The following is an 18,036-nucleotide window of genomic DNA, read 5'->3' as shown; positions in this document are numbered from 1 at the left end:
TTGATTTTTGGTTCAGTAGACTGTCTAAAGATAGCTTATGATCACCAGAAGTGTCAATATAAAAGATTCCGCAATACAAGATGTACATACAAGTATGAATTTATTCAAATAAAATTATATTTTATTAATAAAACATTGGTAAATATATATATGTAAATATATAAACACAAGTAACTCAGGTTTATATTCTGCATGTTGTCATCAGTGGACATATACACAGATCAGGAAGAATTCTTCATAAAAGTCAGTATATGTGAAAACATTTCAAAGAGGACACAACAGCCTGTCATAACCTTATTTTTTCCTCTCACCCTTCACACACACACTTGCTGACTGAATCTATTGTATCAGTGATAGTGCTAGCTCATTGAGGCCTAAGGCTTGGAAATAAATGCACATGTAAAGCTGCCATGATTGCTGAAGTTTAAGGCTTTGCTGATTATAATTATATATGTAAAGATTAATTTAACATACAATCAAAATAAGTGAATTCTAACTTTTTAAAACACAAAACAAAGACGTGCCATGCGATCATCATGCACTTATTTGAAAACCTGTCTGAGTAGAAATTCTTGTAGATTCAAAATGAGGGCTATTTTTTGCCCGTATAAGCATTAAAACTGTCATTATGTACAAGATAATATACAGTAATAATAGCATGCTTAATTCTGCCTATTATTTTTATCTGCATAGATCCCGTGGGAACATGTATTTAAATGAAATGATAAAATAAGTACAGAAAGACAGAAGAGCTTATGAACACAGATGATGCATTGTAACGGCTGTGAAATATCTACATAAACTGATATACTAGAAACATCCTCGTGTGCCAGGAAGAATGAATGTTGCTTCTGAAAAAGCAAAAGAAATCATCCAGAAATGTGTTTTAAGGATAATACTTAACAAAAATGCCATCTCACTCTCTCAAACATGAGCAATCTATTAAAACAGATCAGGTTAGATCCTTTTCAAAAACATCACTTACGATAGACAAGACCTGACAAGATTACTAATAAAAATTGCACAATATAGCAAACCACTCAGATGTATTGAAAGACGTCATTGCTTAATGGATGTAGTTCACTCGTAGTTCAAACTCTGCGTTCCCCTGAGAAGATGATCACTTTTCCAGTCGATGCTTCTCTTGCCAGATCTCTCATTAAGCACACACACACTAATGGCTTTTTAGAAACTTCTTACAAACTTGAGTGACTTTCATTTTGAATGTCCAAACCCTGAATGAAAGAAAGAAAGAAAGAAAGGAAAAAAATGTAACATGATATTAATTACTGTGGACATTGCAATGAATGTGATGCACAACAGTGTAAGAGCAAATTGACAAATGGGCAAAAAAATGGATTTATCTGATATCTCCATGTTGGTGTCGTCCCTGCGACATCATAGTAAATGTTGCTAGAGGATTGTCATTGCAGGTAACAAAAAAGCAAACAAACCCTCCGAGGGAGCAGGTCGTCTTGTATGAATAGGCAGCTTTCAAGCGTCACATCACTGGATATTCTGACCTCGGGTCAATTTGTCGTCTTGTTTTGGTCAACAACAAAAATAATGTGTTGACCAAAATAGGTATTTTAAGCCAAAACATGATCTTTTTTCTGACCCTAACCAAATGGTTTTTGTGCACAACCCTAATCCTAACTTGACACAAACCCTAACTCTAACCCTAAACAGGCCATAATCCCAGAGTTGGCACCATATAAAATGGAGAAATGTAAACATAATGAAATGTAAAGTTCAACATATCTATGGTTTGCAGAAACATATATTCTGGTGATTGGGTTGGAAACGATCATGGTTTTGGGTCAAAATATACGTGATTGTTCAATTGCAATGATGGTCCTTATTATGTTGTAGGAACAACACCAACACAGCGATATCAGATCATGCAATGATCATGACAAGAGTGAAGAAAAAGGCTTACCAGTTAGTGACACTGAAGTTGAGATTGAAATTAATCAAAGTCCATCGTAGTGATGCTCACAGACGCAGATTCCAGGTCCTCAAGTGCGACAGCAAAATCTTCACCGTCGCTCTCAATTTCTAAAGGTCCTTCTGTTTTGTGTATTTCCTGTTGATTCTCTTCTTCCGCAGTTTTGTAATCAGGAGCCTCACGTCCAAGTCCTGCCTCTTCCTCTTGTTCACTTCCTGTCTGAGGTTCTAGAGGTTCCTTCACCTCAAGGAGCACCTCTGTTTTCTCTTGAGTGTAGATGACTTCCTCAGCATCCATCCACTCATCTTGGTCATTTTCCTCCTCTATTTTTTTAACCGGCTCTTCTACTTTTGTGTCTTGGTCATGAGCTTTACAGAGTACTGCGTGACTCACAAAGACTTCTCTTTGCTCTGTTGGTCTTATTGGATGTATTGTTTCTGTTGCCTGAACACTGGAGGTTACTGTCTCTGTTGATTCGATTTGTTCCACTGGTTCTACTGTTTCCATCACTTGGATGCCGACATCCTGCAGTACAGGTTGAGGCATAATCACGCCATTTTCTCTTGAATCTAACTTCGCCATTGCTTCTGTGATTTCTGTTGCCCGAACTGCGACGCTAGCTAACTCTGCTAACTCCTGTTTCTGGCTCTCAGGTCTTTGTGTTGGTTTTACTTCTGCGTTTGCTGCCTGAACTCCAACCTCAGGCATGTCTGTCTGTTTCACAGGTGCAATTCTCTCTGTTACAGGTGGTGGGGAAAATGGGGCCTTTGCTTGCCCGAACTGTATGTTAAGTTTGAACTCTAAAGAAAGACTTGACGGGGACTCCACATTACCTACTGACGAGATGATTCCAGTGTTTTGTGGGATGACTAATCCAGTGTTGCTAGGCGTTGCAATCGTACTTTGAGAAATTTGTGTAATTTGTGCTTTGTCAAGAATTTCCTGCTTGGACACTTGCTGTTCTGTTGCAGAGTCATCACTGATGACAGCAGTTGCTCCATCCTGTCTTTCCCTGGATGATTCAATAATTTCCTCCACTGCTGTTTGATCCTCCGCATCATTTGATTCACTTTCAACCACCTCACTTACTTTCGTCACAGCATCTGGCTGTTGAATCACTTCTTGTTTAAGGTTTACAACCACTGATTCAGGTGCTGTCTCTGGTAATTCCTCCTCAACATGTTGAATAACTTCTTGAATTGTCACCTTGTGTTCCTCATTAATTAATTCCTGTTCAATCTCTGGAGTTGCGGAGAGATTGTCTACCTTTTTACCCATTTCATTACAAACAGCTATGACTTCTTTGGTGTCTGTTAGCCCTCCCTCTAGCACCGAGTCCATTGTCCCTGCAGATTTTAAATCAACATCGACCACCTGCACTTGCTCCTCAAGCGTTACTGATGGCACATGCATCATTTCAATCTCCCCTGTTGTCTCAGCCGTATCTTCTTTCACAAATGGTACAGCAGCCTCGACTTCCTCCTTAAGCACTACCTCATTTGCAACTGTCTCTATCAAGGGTTCAGTCATTTCTGATGTTTTCTCTATCAAAACATCAGGTACTGCAACTGAGACATCTTTTACATCACATACAACTACTGAAGCCACTAAGGTACGTTCAACCACTGCAGTCTTTATCTCGCTGTCTGGAATGTTGCTTTCTTTTTCTTGTTCAACACTTTCTTGCACTTCACTAAGCTGCATTTCATGTTTGGGTTCATCTGTAACTGCAGAATTTTCTACACAAAGTGCTGCGGTTTCTTGAACATTACTTGCCTCCTCATTGACAGAGGATACATGAACTGCTGTTAGTGTTTGTAATTCATCTACAACCTCAGGGATGCTGTCCTCCTGCTCAACCCGAACATCATGCGTGATACTTTCAGTTTTCTGATCCTCTGTTTTCTCTAAAGCCTGACCCAGTTGTGGCAAAACTTTGCTCTTGATTTCATCCGCTACAGAAGCAATTAAATTGTCAGTGTCTGGTTTGGGAATGTCCTCTGAGATTCCTCCCTTAAAACTTTCTGTGACTATATGCGCATACTTTAATACCACTTCTTTGGTCTCAGTTACAATATCCTTTACATCAGATGGTAATACTTCTTGTTCTTCAGTTTTGGCAGCTTCCAATGTAACTTTTTCTTCTGGCTCAACCTCCACTTCGGTTTCCTGTTTGGGTTCATCCGTAACCGTTTCCTCTGCTGGAATATCCTCCGATGTTTCTTCCTTTTCAAGTGATAGAAGGCTACCAGCCTCAGATGTTGGCGTTCGTACAGCTTGTAATACTTCTGGTTCTTGAACATCTTCAATTTTGGAAACATCCACTGGCTCTGTGAGAGGTATTTCTTCATGTTTGGGTCCATCTGTAACTGTTTCAGCTTCTGGAACCGCTGATATTACCTCTTTTTCAAGTGATTTAACACTGCTATCCTCTGACTCTAATGTGGAGGCTTGAACAGTTTCTAATACTTGTGGTTCCTCAATATGTTCAGTTTTAGCAACTTCCACTGGTAGTTTTTCCTCTGGCTCAACCTTCACATCGGTTTCCTGTTTGGATTCATCTGCAACTGTTTCCACTCCTGGAACCTCCTCTGATGTTACTTCCTTTTCAAGTGCCGCCTCTGATGTTGGGGCTGGTACAGCTTGTAATACTTCCGGTTCTTGAACATGATCAGTTTTGGAAGCATCCACTGGCTCAGTGAGAGGTATTGTTTCGTGTTTGGGTTCATATGTTTCTCCTTTGGGAAGGTCCACTATTGCTTCTTTTTCAAGTGACTGAACATTGCCATCCACTGAATCGAATATGGGTTCTTGAACAGCTTCTAATACTTCTGGTTCTTGAACATTCACTGGTAGTTCTTTGTTTTCTGGCTCAACACTGACTTCAGGGAGATGCTCTGCTGTCTCTTCGGGTTTGTCTGTAACTGTTTCTGCAGGTGGACTGTCCTCTGATTTTACTTCCTCCTCTGGTGATTGAACACTAGTCTCCTCTGAATCTAATGTGGAGGCTTGCACAGCTTCTAATTCTTCGGGTACTTGAACTTGTTCAGTTTTGGCAGCATCCTGTTCTTGTTCATCTTCCTTTTCTGGCTCTGTTTCCTCTTTGAGTTCATCAGTAACAGTTTTGGCTGCCAGTATGTCCTCTGAGATTACTTCTGGTGATCGAACACTACCCTCCTCTGAATCTAATGTGTCACCTTGTATAGCTGCTAATTCACACAGCTCCTCCACCTCTACTGGTGGTTGATCTGTGTCCTCAACTTGAATTTGATCTTTCTTTTCTGTCACCATTTGGACTTCCTGCTCCATAGCCCCCTCCATTTCATCTGCTACTGTAGCAGCTGAATCCTCTGTTTCAGCTTGATGTGCCTCAACTACAGACCCTACATCTAGCACAGTTTCTTCACCTTCAGGCAATGTATCTATAGGTACAGCAGCAATTATCTCAGATAGGCCTTTGACCAGATGATGGCTCTCATCAATCTGTTCAAATTCTTCCACGCTTTCTTCTGGATGTGAAACACCGACCTCCTGTTTTTTGTCTACAGGAATTTCAGCAGTGTAAAACTCCTCAGTAGGAACTTCAGACACAACTTCAGATGTGCTCTCTGTTTGGGAGGTAGCTGCAAGTTCATTAATTGCATCCAGTTCTTCAACATTTAGACCTGTGTTAATGGCTGTTGCATCTAATCTCCTGTGTATTTCCAGAATTGTTGGCTCTTCTATTTCAAATTTTTCCAGTATTTGATGTGAGGCAGAACCAACTATTTGTTCAGAGCTTGGCTCATCTGAACACACTGGGATGGACTTTGGGCTTATTGAGATGGTTTCAACAACCTGATACAGGAGTTCATCGGTTTCCACAACCTCATATTCTGCTGGGACTGGTGTTGTGTTGCCAGATGTTTTTGAAGACTCTGAAGATAACTGGGAAACGGCAGAGATCATCTCAGTTTCATCTGCAAGAGTAATGCCCGAGGCAGGTTCTGGTGCAGTAATGGCCTCAGATGTGATCTCTATCAGGTCCTCTGCTAAAGTGTCATCTCTAGCTGCCTCCTCAGCGACTGAAGCTGGAGTGACCATGGTGTCTGTAATTACGCCCTCCTCTGGAATGTCACTGAGTTGTTGATGACTACTGGTTGATTCTGTTTCATCATCAGGTTCTGCTTTTGCAGTAGGGGTTGTAGGTACCTGTTTTTCTAAAGCAGCATAATTGTCTTGGACTTTGTTTGCTTCTGTTTGCAGACTTTCACAAGGTAGGCCTGGTTCGGCTATCTGATCAATTAGGTCTTTTTGGAGTTCATGATTTGCTTCCTCAGGTATTTGACTTTCTGTCTCTGCCTGTGTTTGTATGTGAACATCTGTCTCAACTGTATCAAACTCAGACATTGGAACGACAGCTGGTGTCTCAGAGTCTTCATCACCTGAAGCTACATCCCTATCAGCCTCATCTGAAGATGCTCGGTCTTGCTTTTCGGCAGACTTCCTCTTTTTTCGTCCTGGTAGGAGTTTCTTTAACGAAAAGGAGGACTCGTCCTGAGTAACTTCGCTATCAGACTGTATGATGTCTTTGCTTTCATCCTCATCCTTGGCTTTCCTTTTCGGGGTGACAAGTCTTTTCAAAGAGTTCCATGTTGACCCTCCATCACTCTCTGAAGGACTTCCTGCTTGTTTGGGTGAAGAGCCGACAATATCATGCTCATTTGAACTTTCTAGGGGAGATTCTGCACCATGTTTAGAGCCACCGCCTTGTTTGTGATCAGTGTTATCAATTTGAGGTGTTTCATCCTCGGAGTCAGATGTTTTACGGCTTCTTCTTCTTCCGGATCCACACAAAACAGCTTCCCATGAAACGGACGAGTCCTTTCTTTTTTTGCCTTCCTCTGTGCTGTGATCTGATATTTGCTCTCCTTCACTTGGTTTAGGTTCCACTGGACCTGAGATTTGTGTCTCTTCATTGGTCAAGGAGGGTCTCTTCGCGCGTTTTTTTGGAGTCATAAGTTTTTTGAAGGAAGCCCATGCACCATCCTCCTCTTCTGCCTCTGCAGAGGGTTGTGCAGGACCTTCTTGCTTCTGATTCTCAGCTGACTCAGTAGATGACAGGAGCTGGTCTGAAACATGTTCCCCAGAGTCGGACAGCTTTGCATCACTTGACCTCCTGCTTCTTTGCTTTTTGGAGAGTTTCTTGAAACTAGACCCTGACAGCAGCCTTTTTAGAGGACTTGATGGAACTTTTTCCTTCTCTTGAGGACTCATTTCTGATTCATCTGTCATCTGGGCTGATTCTGCAGACACAATCTCCTCTTTAAGTTTGTTTTCTTTATGCTCTGCCTCAACTGCAGCTGCCTCAACACCTGAACTAAACTCCTCTTTATCCTGTTGTTGGTCTTCTACAGTTTGCTCTGTTGTCTCTATGACTTCCTTTTTTCCCATGTCTACGAGTTCTTTCTCAGTTGTCTCATCTTCTGCCGCTTTCTTCTTCTTTTTACCTAGTCCAGAAAATATTCCAGTCGTAAAAAATCTTTTAATTGGAGATACTGCATCTACATCAGCACCAGACAGAGATGTTTCATTTGGCTCTTCTTCAGGTGTGGCTTCCTGGTGTGCGTCTTCGCCTGCAGATGATGTTGCTGCGTCTGCATCATGAGATTCAACTTCTTCTTTGGTTTCTGTTGTTTTCTCCTCTGCATTTTCTACAGCATCTTCCGACGTAGCTTCTGTCATAGTAGGACATGTTGTTGAATCATTGTCATAAGTCTCCTGCGCTATGTTCACATCAGTATTCTGTTCAGCATTCTCACTTTTGGACACCTTTGCAGCTTCCTCGACCCCTTCTGGTATGCTTGGTTCTTCCTTGTTGGTCTTATCAGGCACATCCGTTGCTGTATCAACTGAGCCCCTCTTTACTGTTAATTTCAAACCAATGTTACTGAAAAATCTTCTAAAACCATCGTTGATGTCATTCTGCTTGGCATCCATTTCAGTCATTTCCAAGGGCACGTCTTCATTAGCATCAGCTTCATCAGGGGATGTCTTTTCATTAATTTCATTAATTTCATCATTTTCTAATGGTTTTACTTCTTCTTGAAGAGGCTTCTCTGTTTCTGAAACATCTTCGTCAGGCGTAAGGATCGCTAAACCAGGAAAGAAATTAAATATTAAAACACTTCGATTGCAAGAACTGAACAAGACTGATGAAAGATGAAACTCTATCAGCTGAAGTCCAACAGGTTCTGCAGCTGTTCAATTATGCTGATATTGTCTGCCAATAAGCAGTAAAACAAATTATGAGTACCCACCCTCAGCAGCGATCTCATCCTTACAGTGACCATTAACTTCTGCTATAGAGCCGTCTGCTTTCCCAATGATCTCAGAGATCTGCTCAGTGTTTTTGAGAGGCTGAAACAAAACAAAAAACATTGAATGTACAAAAACATAATATATACAGTGTACCTTTAGACAAAGTGAGACGGTAGGGTAGTCAACTCATAGTCAATCAAACTAGTTCCCATCTTTAAGCATTTCCAAGCACTTTTTTCAGTTAAAAGAAATGCACAGCAACCATTTCCTTATATGCTCATAGCATCAGAATGTGTACTTCCATTAAAGCCAGCAAAGAATTTCAATCTTTGATTAAATGGAGATCCAAAGTCCTATTTTGTCTGCACACCACACAGTCCATCCACTGTTGGGTGGGAGCGATGGCAGTCTTACAGTTAAACAACTCTAATTGTCCCAATCTCAAATCCGTGAGTCAGATTAGCCGGGGAAAGGTCTGAAAAATGAAATCAGAACAAGAAACTCATGTCCTTAAACTAGAGCGGAGTAACACACTTAATAATCAACTATACAAATAGCTCAAAGGGTCATATTCCATCTGCTAATACTGACTAAGACATTGTTAGATTAATTTCCACTCAGTGCTGCCATTTCTTCATACACACAGAGCAGTGTTGCACACTTTCTATATGTATAATTGAAGTAAACATTTCTTTTTTTAGTGTGTCATTAAGTAGACTAATTTGATGACTAATTAAATATTGATATTGATTATGAGTGACCCAAGAACCAGCTTTTAATCCCCTAAATGTTGAGATAAAAGCAACATAGACTGTGAATTAAAACACGACTGTATGCCAACAAGATCAAACTGCGTAATATGATTATGGGTGGGTGTGAGCTGTTTTTCCCAGTCAAAAGTTATTCACTTCACATGCACGCACCTATGAACAGGCATCGCTTTGTTTTCAGTCATCCTGAACTAAAATGGTTCATCCTGACACCGAACAGTTGGGACGCCGTGTTAATTGCAAATAAAAACAGTATGCAAACGATTTGTGTTCACTGACAACGGTTTTACAAAGTCTGCTGGAGCTCATGTAGTAATATCTTTCATACAATCACATGTTTCACAGTGAACCTCGCCCCATCCTTGCTTGTGAACAGCTGAGCCTTTCATGGATGCCCCTTTCATACCCAATCATGATACTGTCACCTGTTAGAAATTAACTTGTTTACTTGAAGACTGTGCCAGATGGTTTTTTTTAGCATTCAACAGCTCTCCCTGTTGCTGGCGTCACATTAAGAATAAGGACATATTTATAGAAATCGATAACGCTGATGAGGTAAAACATTAAATATATCGTAACAATACACGAGTATCTGCTTGCACCTTCTTCAGGGTGGCAAGCCTTTACAAGTTGGTGTATTTTTCTATGTTTCTACAAATAAAGGTATTTTACATTTTTCAAACCACCTTAAGTATCTGGAGCTGGATAATTTCTGCCATTTTTTTCTTTTGGTCGTAAGTCTTTCTCTCTTTTTTTCCTCTTCCATGAGCACTGGTGGTTTGTGTGACACCAGTAGCGCTCCTGCTACATCTTTCTCTCTGTTAAATATATCGTCTTTGTACTGTTTTCAACTGAGTACATGTCAGAAAGGATTAACAAAATGTTACATTCTGTTTTAACTGAGTCAAGGAAGTTACATTTTCACCCTTGTCCGGTGGTTTGTCAGCAGGATTACACAAAAACTACAGGATGGATTTCCATGAGACTTAAATATGGAGGATGGGTCTCAGCCCAGAATAGATCTCGTTATGGTTTGGTGCGGATCCAGATAAAGGGACGAATCCCAGAACTCCTTCTCACTTTCTTTAACATTGTGAGATTTTGGCGTTTTTCAATGTTTTTGTGAAACATCTTCATAAAAAGAAATCAGGTGTATTTAGGTTGCTGGTATCTGTGAGTGTTTACAAAAGAGGACTGAGGTATGAACTTTACTCTGAGTCATTGTAGTGATTTATGAATCAAACAGCATCCCAACTTTTTTGGAATTGGGTTTGCATAAAACTGTTAACTAGTGTGAAGCAAAATATAGTTCATCAATTATTTTTGCTACTCATTTGGAGAAGAAAAAGTCAGATTATTCTACTTAATTAAAGTGAAGGAAACAAACATTTAGGCTTTTAACTTGAAAGCTTCAGACATTAGACTCAAAACGAAGAACACTTTGGCCCTTGTTCCATCCAAATCAAACACTGACCCAAGCCACGATGTTCAAAAGTGCCAATAAACCAACATAAAAAGATAATTATCACTTACAAGACATTAATCGCCATTTTTATATCTCAAGTCTAATGGACTTCCTGCTCTGTGCGAACCAGTGACGATGTTGTACACAAATAATCGATGTTGCCTGCTGCTGAGTGCAGCAAAGGGGAAATTCCATCTCTCCCCTGGGCTTTACTTAGGTTCCTCTAAGAATGAAAGGTCATTATTCCTCCATGCAGTTTTACTTTTCATCTACAGTAAATGCAGACCATTGCAACATCAATGCAACAGTGAAAACAAGGTCCTCAGAAGGGCAAAACAGCTTCTATTTTTGGACAACCAAAAGGGCATTTACAGTTCCTAATATTCAGTCAGAATAAAACACATTTTCAACAAGGAAGGAATTGGCAAAAGCTTATTTCAGCACTTGGATGATGCGGCTCAGTATGTGGGGACTGTTTTTCATCTGGATGGATGTGTTGGCAAGCAACAAGAAAACCCAGCCTCAGCATTTTCTCACCCACAACAAACACTGAAGGGGTTTTCTATTAAGAATGTGTGAGTGAAGATCCTTAATGCGGACCTATTGTGGATAAGTTTGCCTGTACACGTGACAGGAGTTATCTGCAGTATGTCAACAATGTGGATGTGCGGGGAAATGAGACGGTACCTTGTCTTCAACAGCCTGCTCGGTCAGAGCATCATCCACTTTTCCGCTCTCCTCCTCAGCTGCTGCATCCTTCTTGCCCTCCCGTTGCGCAGACTGAGCGTCTCCCATCGTCGGATCTGCAGCGCGTCACTGTCCGGAATGAGCCGCACAAGTGATGTTAATATCCCAAATGTGCAGCGAGAGAGAGAGAAGCGAGGCTTCGTGAGAGGCGCTCAGCTCTGGAAATGCTGCAGCCTGGTGTTGGGAAAAAGTCCTTTTAGCCAAACACCTCCCTGCAGGATCACATGAAGCCTATGAGTCGAGCCTGGTCCGGCCCGGCCCGGCTCGGCTCGGCACGCCTCTCGCTGCATCAAAAAAAAAAAAAAAAAAAAAAAGACCTGCAGAGAAAAACACAGCCTGTCCTCAGATGACTGAAGTCTGAGCAACAAGCACAGATACACAAGTCAGCGCTGGTAAATATCAAGTAGATTAAAGGTTTGAAGGATATTTTCACAAACAGTGCAGCAGATGATGCGTCCAGACTGCACAATAAGCAAACAGTAAGGAAAGCATCTTCATTTTAAATCTTACACAAGATATTGTGTAAAAATATCACTTCAGTAAAAGTGAAATAAGCATCAAAAGTCATTTTCTGGCATTGAGTTTACTCAAGTGTTAAAAGTACAAGTAAAAGTATGTTCTACATGTATTAACATGAATGTACACACTGTATATAAATGGGTCAACTGATATTTAAGTCAATTATCTGATCTGATATTCAGCATTTTTATTTTCTGAATGAGTTTTTGTTTGTTAAACTGATTTAATTGAATTTAACAAAAATGTGCTATTTTGGCCATTTCCACCAGTTAAAGAAAAAAAAGGATGGAAACTGAGCTTGATGAAAACAAAACTACGAAGGTAAAGCATAAATATAATAATAATCATAATAATAATAATAATAATGCATTTTATTTAAAGGCGCCTTTCAAAGCACTCAAGAACACCTTTTAAGACACACGTAACACAACAGCAATCAAACAATATAATCGGGTAACATTGGTGTGGAAGTATTTAGCAAAGATAAATATATAAATATAAATGCGAAATATAAAAAATGTGATTAAAGGTCTTTTTTAAAAAGTCTAAATTATGTGTTTAAAATCGAGACTAGGAGATAAAAGGTCTAAATTATGAGATAAGAAGTCAAAATTATAAGATAAAAGTTGAAATTCTGAGATAAAAGCTCTTAAATATGAGATAAAATGTCAGAAATATGTGATAAGAAGTCAAAATTATGAGAAAAAGGTCATAAATATGTGATTAGATGTCCAAATTATGAGATAAAAAGTCAAAATGTATCTAATAAGTAAGAAAGTAACCTCCAAAATGTAGTGGAGTAGAAGTATAAAGTAACAGAAAATGGAAATACTCAAGTACACTAAGTACCTCCAAAATGTACTGGTATCTAAATCATGCTCAGGTCATATCGTGTAGCTTGAACTTTTCTTTTGACAGGGAGGCTGGAGCTGTACATTTAGTCTGACTAATGAGCGAGTAAATTTCATTATACGGTCTGCCGTGTCGGCTCATGACAGTGAAAACTGGATGTTGATGATGCTGCTGGATCCTGGTCCGTCAGTCTCATGGGAAGAAGTCACCACCCTCATGGATAATCAGTGTGTTATGTAACTGCTCCTGGGACATCCGATGTCCTCGCTGTGAACAAGGTGCACATGTTGTCCAGTTTGTGGACTGTGCTGTGGTCCTGATGTGAAACATTACAGAGGAAACAATGTGATTTTTGTTTTGTAAAAATAAAACAGCTCCTGGATGTGAGCGAGTTGTCTGAAACGTCAGAGACAACTGAGCATGGATAATCTTTTACTGCAGTTTTCTAGTAAGTTACCTTTCATAAAGGGATAACACGGTGAAATTAATAACTTCATTAATACATCATTTACTAAATGTACTTCTTAAAGGAACAGTTCACCCACAAATGAAAATTCAGTCATTTATCTCCACACGTGCACGCCAATGAAAAGTCAGGTGAAATTTCATAGTCCATAAAACATTTCTGGAGCTTCACAGCAAAACACTGTTGCAGTGTTAAAACAATGGAAAGAAACATAAAATGGCTCCATGCAAGCTCATCCAACGTGATCAAAGTTTCCAGAAGCTCAGAGATCCCAAATTGATTTGAAAATAAGTTATTTACACACTTTTTAAGCTGGAGTGTTCACAGCTTCCATGTGTCGAGGGTGTGAATCTTTTTAAATGAATCTTGGGGCTTCCAGAGACTTGACACATGGAGCCATTTTATGTTTTTTTTCCATTTTAAAATAAGTCCCCATCTACTTCAGTTGTGCCGGAAAATGCTGCGACGCTGTTGTGCTGCACCTGACTTTCCATCGGCATGAGGCTGAGTAAATAATGACCGAATTTCCATATCTGGGTTAAATGATCCTTTAACACTTAAAAATGTAGACCTGATGGATGAAACCTTTAATTATCTCCTTATTAATATTTAAAACAACAGACTTGGTGCCTCATTTGAAGCCCATGAGCATTTATTAATGGATTACTGACCAACATAATTGCAGTATTAGCAAATATACAAAATAAAATGACAAAAAACATCTACCTGTGGGATATTACATAATCTGCCGACCCCAAAAATGTTCATATGAATGGTTTATAAAGAGCTTTCATTTTTGACATTCAGAGGCATAGTTGCATGATTTAATAATCTTTAGATTAAATTATTGTGGAAACGGTGTCTCAGAAAGCAGAAACTTCAGGACAGGACATTTGAGCGACACTCCTGCTGTAAATCATACTGAAATTTCAGGCTTTTCATCTGTAAACTTGATATTTGCTAAGTAATGTAACTGTAGTAAAATTATATCATAACAGTATGAAAGCTTATGGAAATTCTCAAAGATTAGAAATAAATAAAATGTCTTTTAAATGGAAATCAGCTGATTTAATGGAAGTCTGGAGCAAAACAGATTTAATGTGATTTGTAGATTAAATTGAGACACGTGGGTGGCGGCATTTGAAGCCGTCAGACTTGAAGTAGACGTTGAGACAGCAGGAAAAGCTTGTTACCTCAGACAGAGCCAGCTGTCTCCCCTGAGTTCCAGGTTTTATGCTAAGCTAAGCTACTTGCTTGTGGTAGCCTTGTGTTTATGACAATAGATCTACTCAAAAAGAACGCAAATGAGCGCATTTCCCTAAATGCAATGTTGTTAAAGTGAGATCATCATTTTCAAACTCATTTAACCAGTGTGGTGACCAACATAGGCTCTCACTGATGTTGATTCCCAGAAACCTAAAACTGTTCACCTGCTCCACCTCAGCTCCACTGATGTAGACAGTTTTTTCTAAACTCAACAATCAGCTCCTTGTTTTTGCTGATGTTGAGCAGCAGACTGTTCTCTGATTTCCTCCCTGTATGAGCTCTCAACTTGTTTAGGAATATTATTGATTAAGACTTTTTAAAACAAGTCTGACGTCTTCTGGATGCAGCCTGATGAGGTATATGATCTATGTGCCGGGAGTTAACTGAAGTCTTTAAAATCTGCTCTTGTAGTAATCTGTGATTTCCAGTTCATTAATGTTGACCATTTTACTGGCAAGAAGGCAAAAAAACAAACATTGTTAGTGGTGCAAAACCTCATCACAGCTCCATTTTTTAAAAACCTGCATTGCCTGAGATAAACTCTGTAAAGAATTGGGACATGTGATGTTTTTCTTATAACGTCCTTCAGTTGAGTTTTGGCTCCCAGACAGCCTCAGAGCAAAGGCAATTAAATAAAACCTGCTATATATCTATATTCAAGACAATCTAGTGAGTTTTTTTGTATGACTTTATACCTGGATACACATGGATATCCTGTGTAACAAAGCTATATTTAAGTTAAGCAACAGTCCAGTATAAGAAGCCCTTGTGCTGCAGTTTACATGCCATGTCTACCTTATTACCTCACTGCTAAGCCGAGTACAGTCTTACATAAAACCAGACTGATGTGTCACCAAAGCTGAACAAAGTCAGACCTTGGGAAATCTTAGAGCAGAGAGAAATCTCCAAACCCATGACAGACATTCATGTTAATTTGATCAGATGCCTGCGGACACTGGTGCTATTATGTGAAACTCAGTTTGAAGCCAATAAGTTGAATCAATTAGAGTCACAACTTTGGGGTAACTGGAAACAGCTGATGTTTTCCACACTGATTACAGCAAACCCACCTCCCGAGACCTGATGCAGTATAATGTTAGAAAGGTGCAGGGGGTCTCATGTGTGGGCATGTTTCTCTATTTTCGTGCCTGGTAGTTTCAGGGTATCGGATATCAGCGCTGCAACTGAAATTCAAATCTGACGAATGAGTCCTTTTTTTATGCTTAGCCACAGTATCTTGCTTTGCATTTAAAAATGGAAGAGAAAACACAAAGGTCAGCAGAGTTTTGATGCCATCTTTTTGTTTCTCTTTGTGTGTTTCTGCAGCTGTGCCACAGTTAAAAAAAAAAATTGAAACGTTGCCAAACAGTTCCCATAAAATCACAGTAAAATACATTATTCAACAATAAATGACTGTAAAATCACAGTTTTTCCCTGTTTGCATTATCTGTACGCATTTTCACTACGTACAAACATTTAAAATCTACATTTCGAAGGTTGCAGTCTTTAAGATCGCAGCATAATTATGTTGTTTTACAGAATTATTCAATCAGTCCACTAAAGGGCCGCAATCTGTGGGCCAAAGTTGGCCCGCCATTAGGTTAAATTTGGCCTGCCAGATGTTTCTCATAAAAAAACACAATTAAAAAGATTGAAAAGAATTATAATTGAATTGCTGTTTATGCTGTTAGTGGAAAATATGTTGGTTAAATATGTAGGATTCCTAATCATCAATTATCCTTTATGATCTGAGCACATAAACACGAAAGACAACAATTTAGAAAATGGATCACCAGATATTTTCTTTCTCACATTTTTATTCTACTTATTTTACTATATAACAAACCCCTCAGCACATTGCATGATGGGAAAAGAGGGCCGACTTTGTCTACATTATCTGTGATCTGTGTTTGTATAGAGATAACCAGGTTTGTGCAGTAGACAGTGTTTTTATACTGATAACTGTGTCTGTACAGTGGTAATCATGTTTTCACAGTGATAACCAGGTTTGTGCAGTGGCGCTGTGTTTTTTTTACTGATTACTGCTAAATAAACACTTGAAACCATGAAAAGAATTACAATCTAAAGTTAAAAATAACTAATAAATAAAGCCCTATTTAAAGTGACTTTGAGCTTACTTTCACAGCAGATTTATTTAAAAAGGTATATTTTCTTAAGATTTATTTACAGCAAATGTCTGTAAAATATATTTTTTACAGTGTATATTAATGTATAATGATTCTAAATTTGCCAAAGATTTTATATTATAATAATGTGATTGTTTAAATTTGTTCCATCTTAAAAAAAAGAAGTAAGAAAGCATCAAAAATTAGGTTAAATGTGTTTTGTTACTGAGATATTCATCTTTCAATCAGAGATAGAAGCTTTGGAGACATCAAGTCACTTTAATACTGACTGTGAGATCGATAAGGGTTTTTTGTATGCTTAAAATCAACTTTATTTCAAATAACTCCAACAACAAGTAATGCTTAATGTTTTCAGGGAGTCTGAAAGAGAGAAACAGGTGACTTTAGATGATAATAAACATGTAAGACTTCTTATTTCCACTAAAACGAGGAGCTGTGAACAAATCTGTCATGGCGACATGGTGGAGGGATGTCAAATGTGCTACTTTAGATTTTTCCGAGGGCACTAAATAGACCTTTGTCCTCAAGTTTAGCAGATTTTTTTTTATAATCCTTAATCAAGAAAACATTCCTGGCACATTCACAATGATTTGTTTCTGTACCTCAGTCTCGCTCTGAACCTCAGATAATCACTGAGGAGAGAAAAACAAGGCCAAGTCAGATTTCACCTGATCACATGCTCAGTCTCTGACCGGTGAACTGGCAATCTCACATGTGAAACTCATGTAACACGGTTTCTTAATAAAAAACAAACATGCAGCTCAAATCAGAGCCAGCTGACTGCAGAGATAACTCGATTTCAAGTGGAACCTTTAACATGGAGTGTTTTTTGGGGTTGTGCTTTTTAAAATAAAAGAATGAGGTGTTTTTTTGCAAAACCAGGAAACGTTTGTCTTCTTTTATATTCAGAACGTGTCAAACTGACTGAAACGTTAAGAGAACTGTAAAGTAATGTATGTAAGTGCATCAGATTCTTTACATTCACACCAGTGAAAGAAACACAAACAAAGACTTGTGTGTTCGTTGCGTGTTGATGAGACATTTCCTCCTGAATAACCTTGTTACTCACGGTTTGTTAAGGGAAACTAATGCATAGAAAAAAGCTGTCGGGAAGATGATCATCCTTAGAAAAGTTCATGAACTGCATGTTAGAGAAGGTCCTGTTGTACCGCTGACATCTGCTGGGCAAAGTAAATACTCCACCGATGCACACAGGCCTCCGTTTTAAAGGGGAACTCCGCCAATTCTTTTTTGTGAGGAAGCTGCATGTCGTCTGATAAAATCATCACAGAATTTAACAGACTTTTTTTTTTTACACAAAGAAAGAGAGAGTGATTAACACTTGCAGAATTTAGAAGAAGGACCAAAGTTTCTCCTGACTCAACAACTCACAAAATTGCATAATTTGTGCAGGGAGTCTGGGGATGTTGAAACAGACAGTGTCTTCACAATCATCTTGCTTCTTACTGTATATGGTGGTTTTGGGGGGGATTTTTCAGCCTCACTCATGCTGGTATCTTTTTCTCCAGAAACTGGTGTCAGTTACTGGAGGAGGA

The 18,036-nt window shown here is 39.1% G+C and overlaps 1 protein-coding gene across 1 annotated transcript; it reads right to left on the bottom strand.

The window, feature by feature from the left end:
* Positions 1-44: 44 nt before the first annotated feature.
* Positions 45-11,402, bottom strand: akap12a (A kinase (PRKA) anchor protein 12a). The gene is made up of 4 exons (XM_084381945.1): positions 11,171-11,402; positions 8,248-8,347; positions 1,940-8,082; positions 45-1,235 (listed from the first exon to the last, which is right to left on the bottom strand). The coding sequence occupies exons 1-3, from the start codon at positions 11,276-11,278 to the stop codon at positions 1,970-1,972; spliced, it is 6,321 nt and encodes a 2,106-aa protein (XP_084238071.1). The 5' UTR covers positions 11,279-11,402; the 3' UTR covers positions 45-1,235; positions 1,940-1,969.
* Between the last annotated feature and the right edge of the window lie 6,634 nt (positions 11,403-18,036).

This window comes from Pagrus pagrus (assembly GCF_965226575.1).
Source record: "Pagrus pagrus genome assembly, chromosome: 18".
In the NCBI taxonomy this organism is placed as follows: domain Eukaryota; kingdom Metazoa; phylum Chordata; class Actinopteri; order Spariformes; family Sparidae; genus Pagrus; species Pagrus pagrus.
This window is presented reverse-complemented; position numbering and strand designations above follow the sequence as displayed.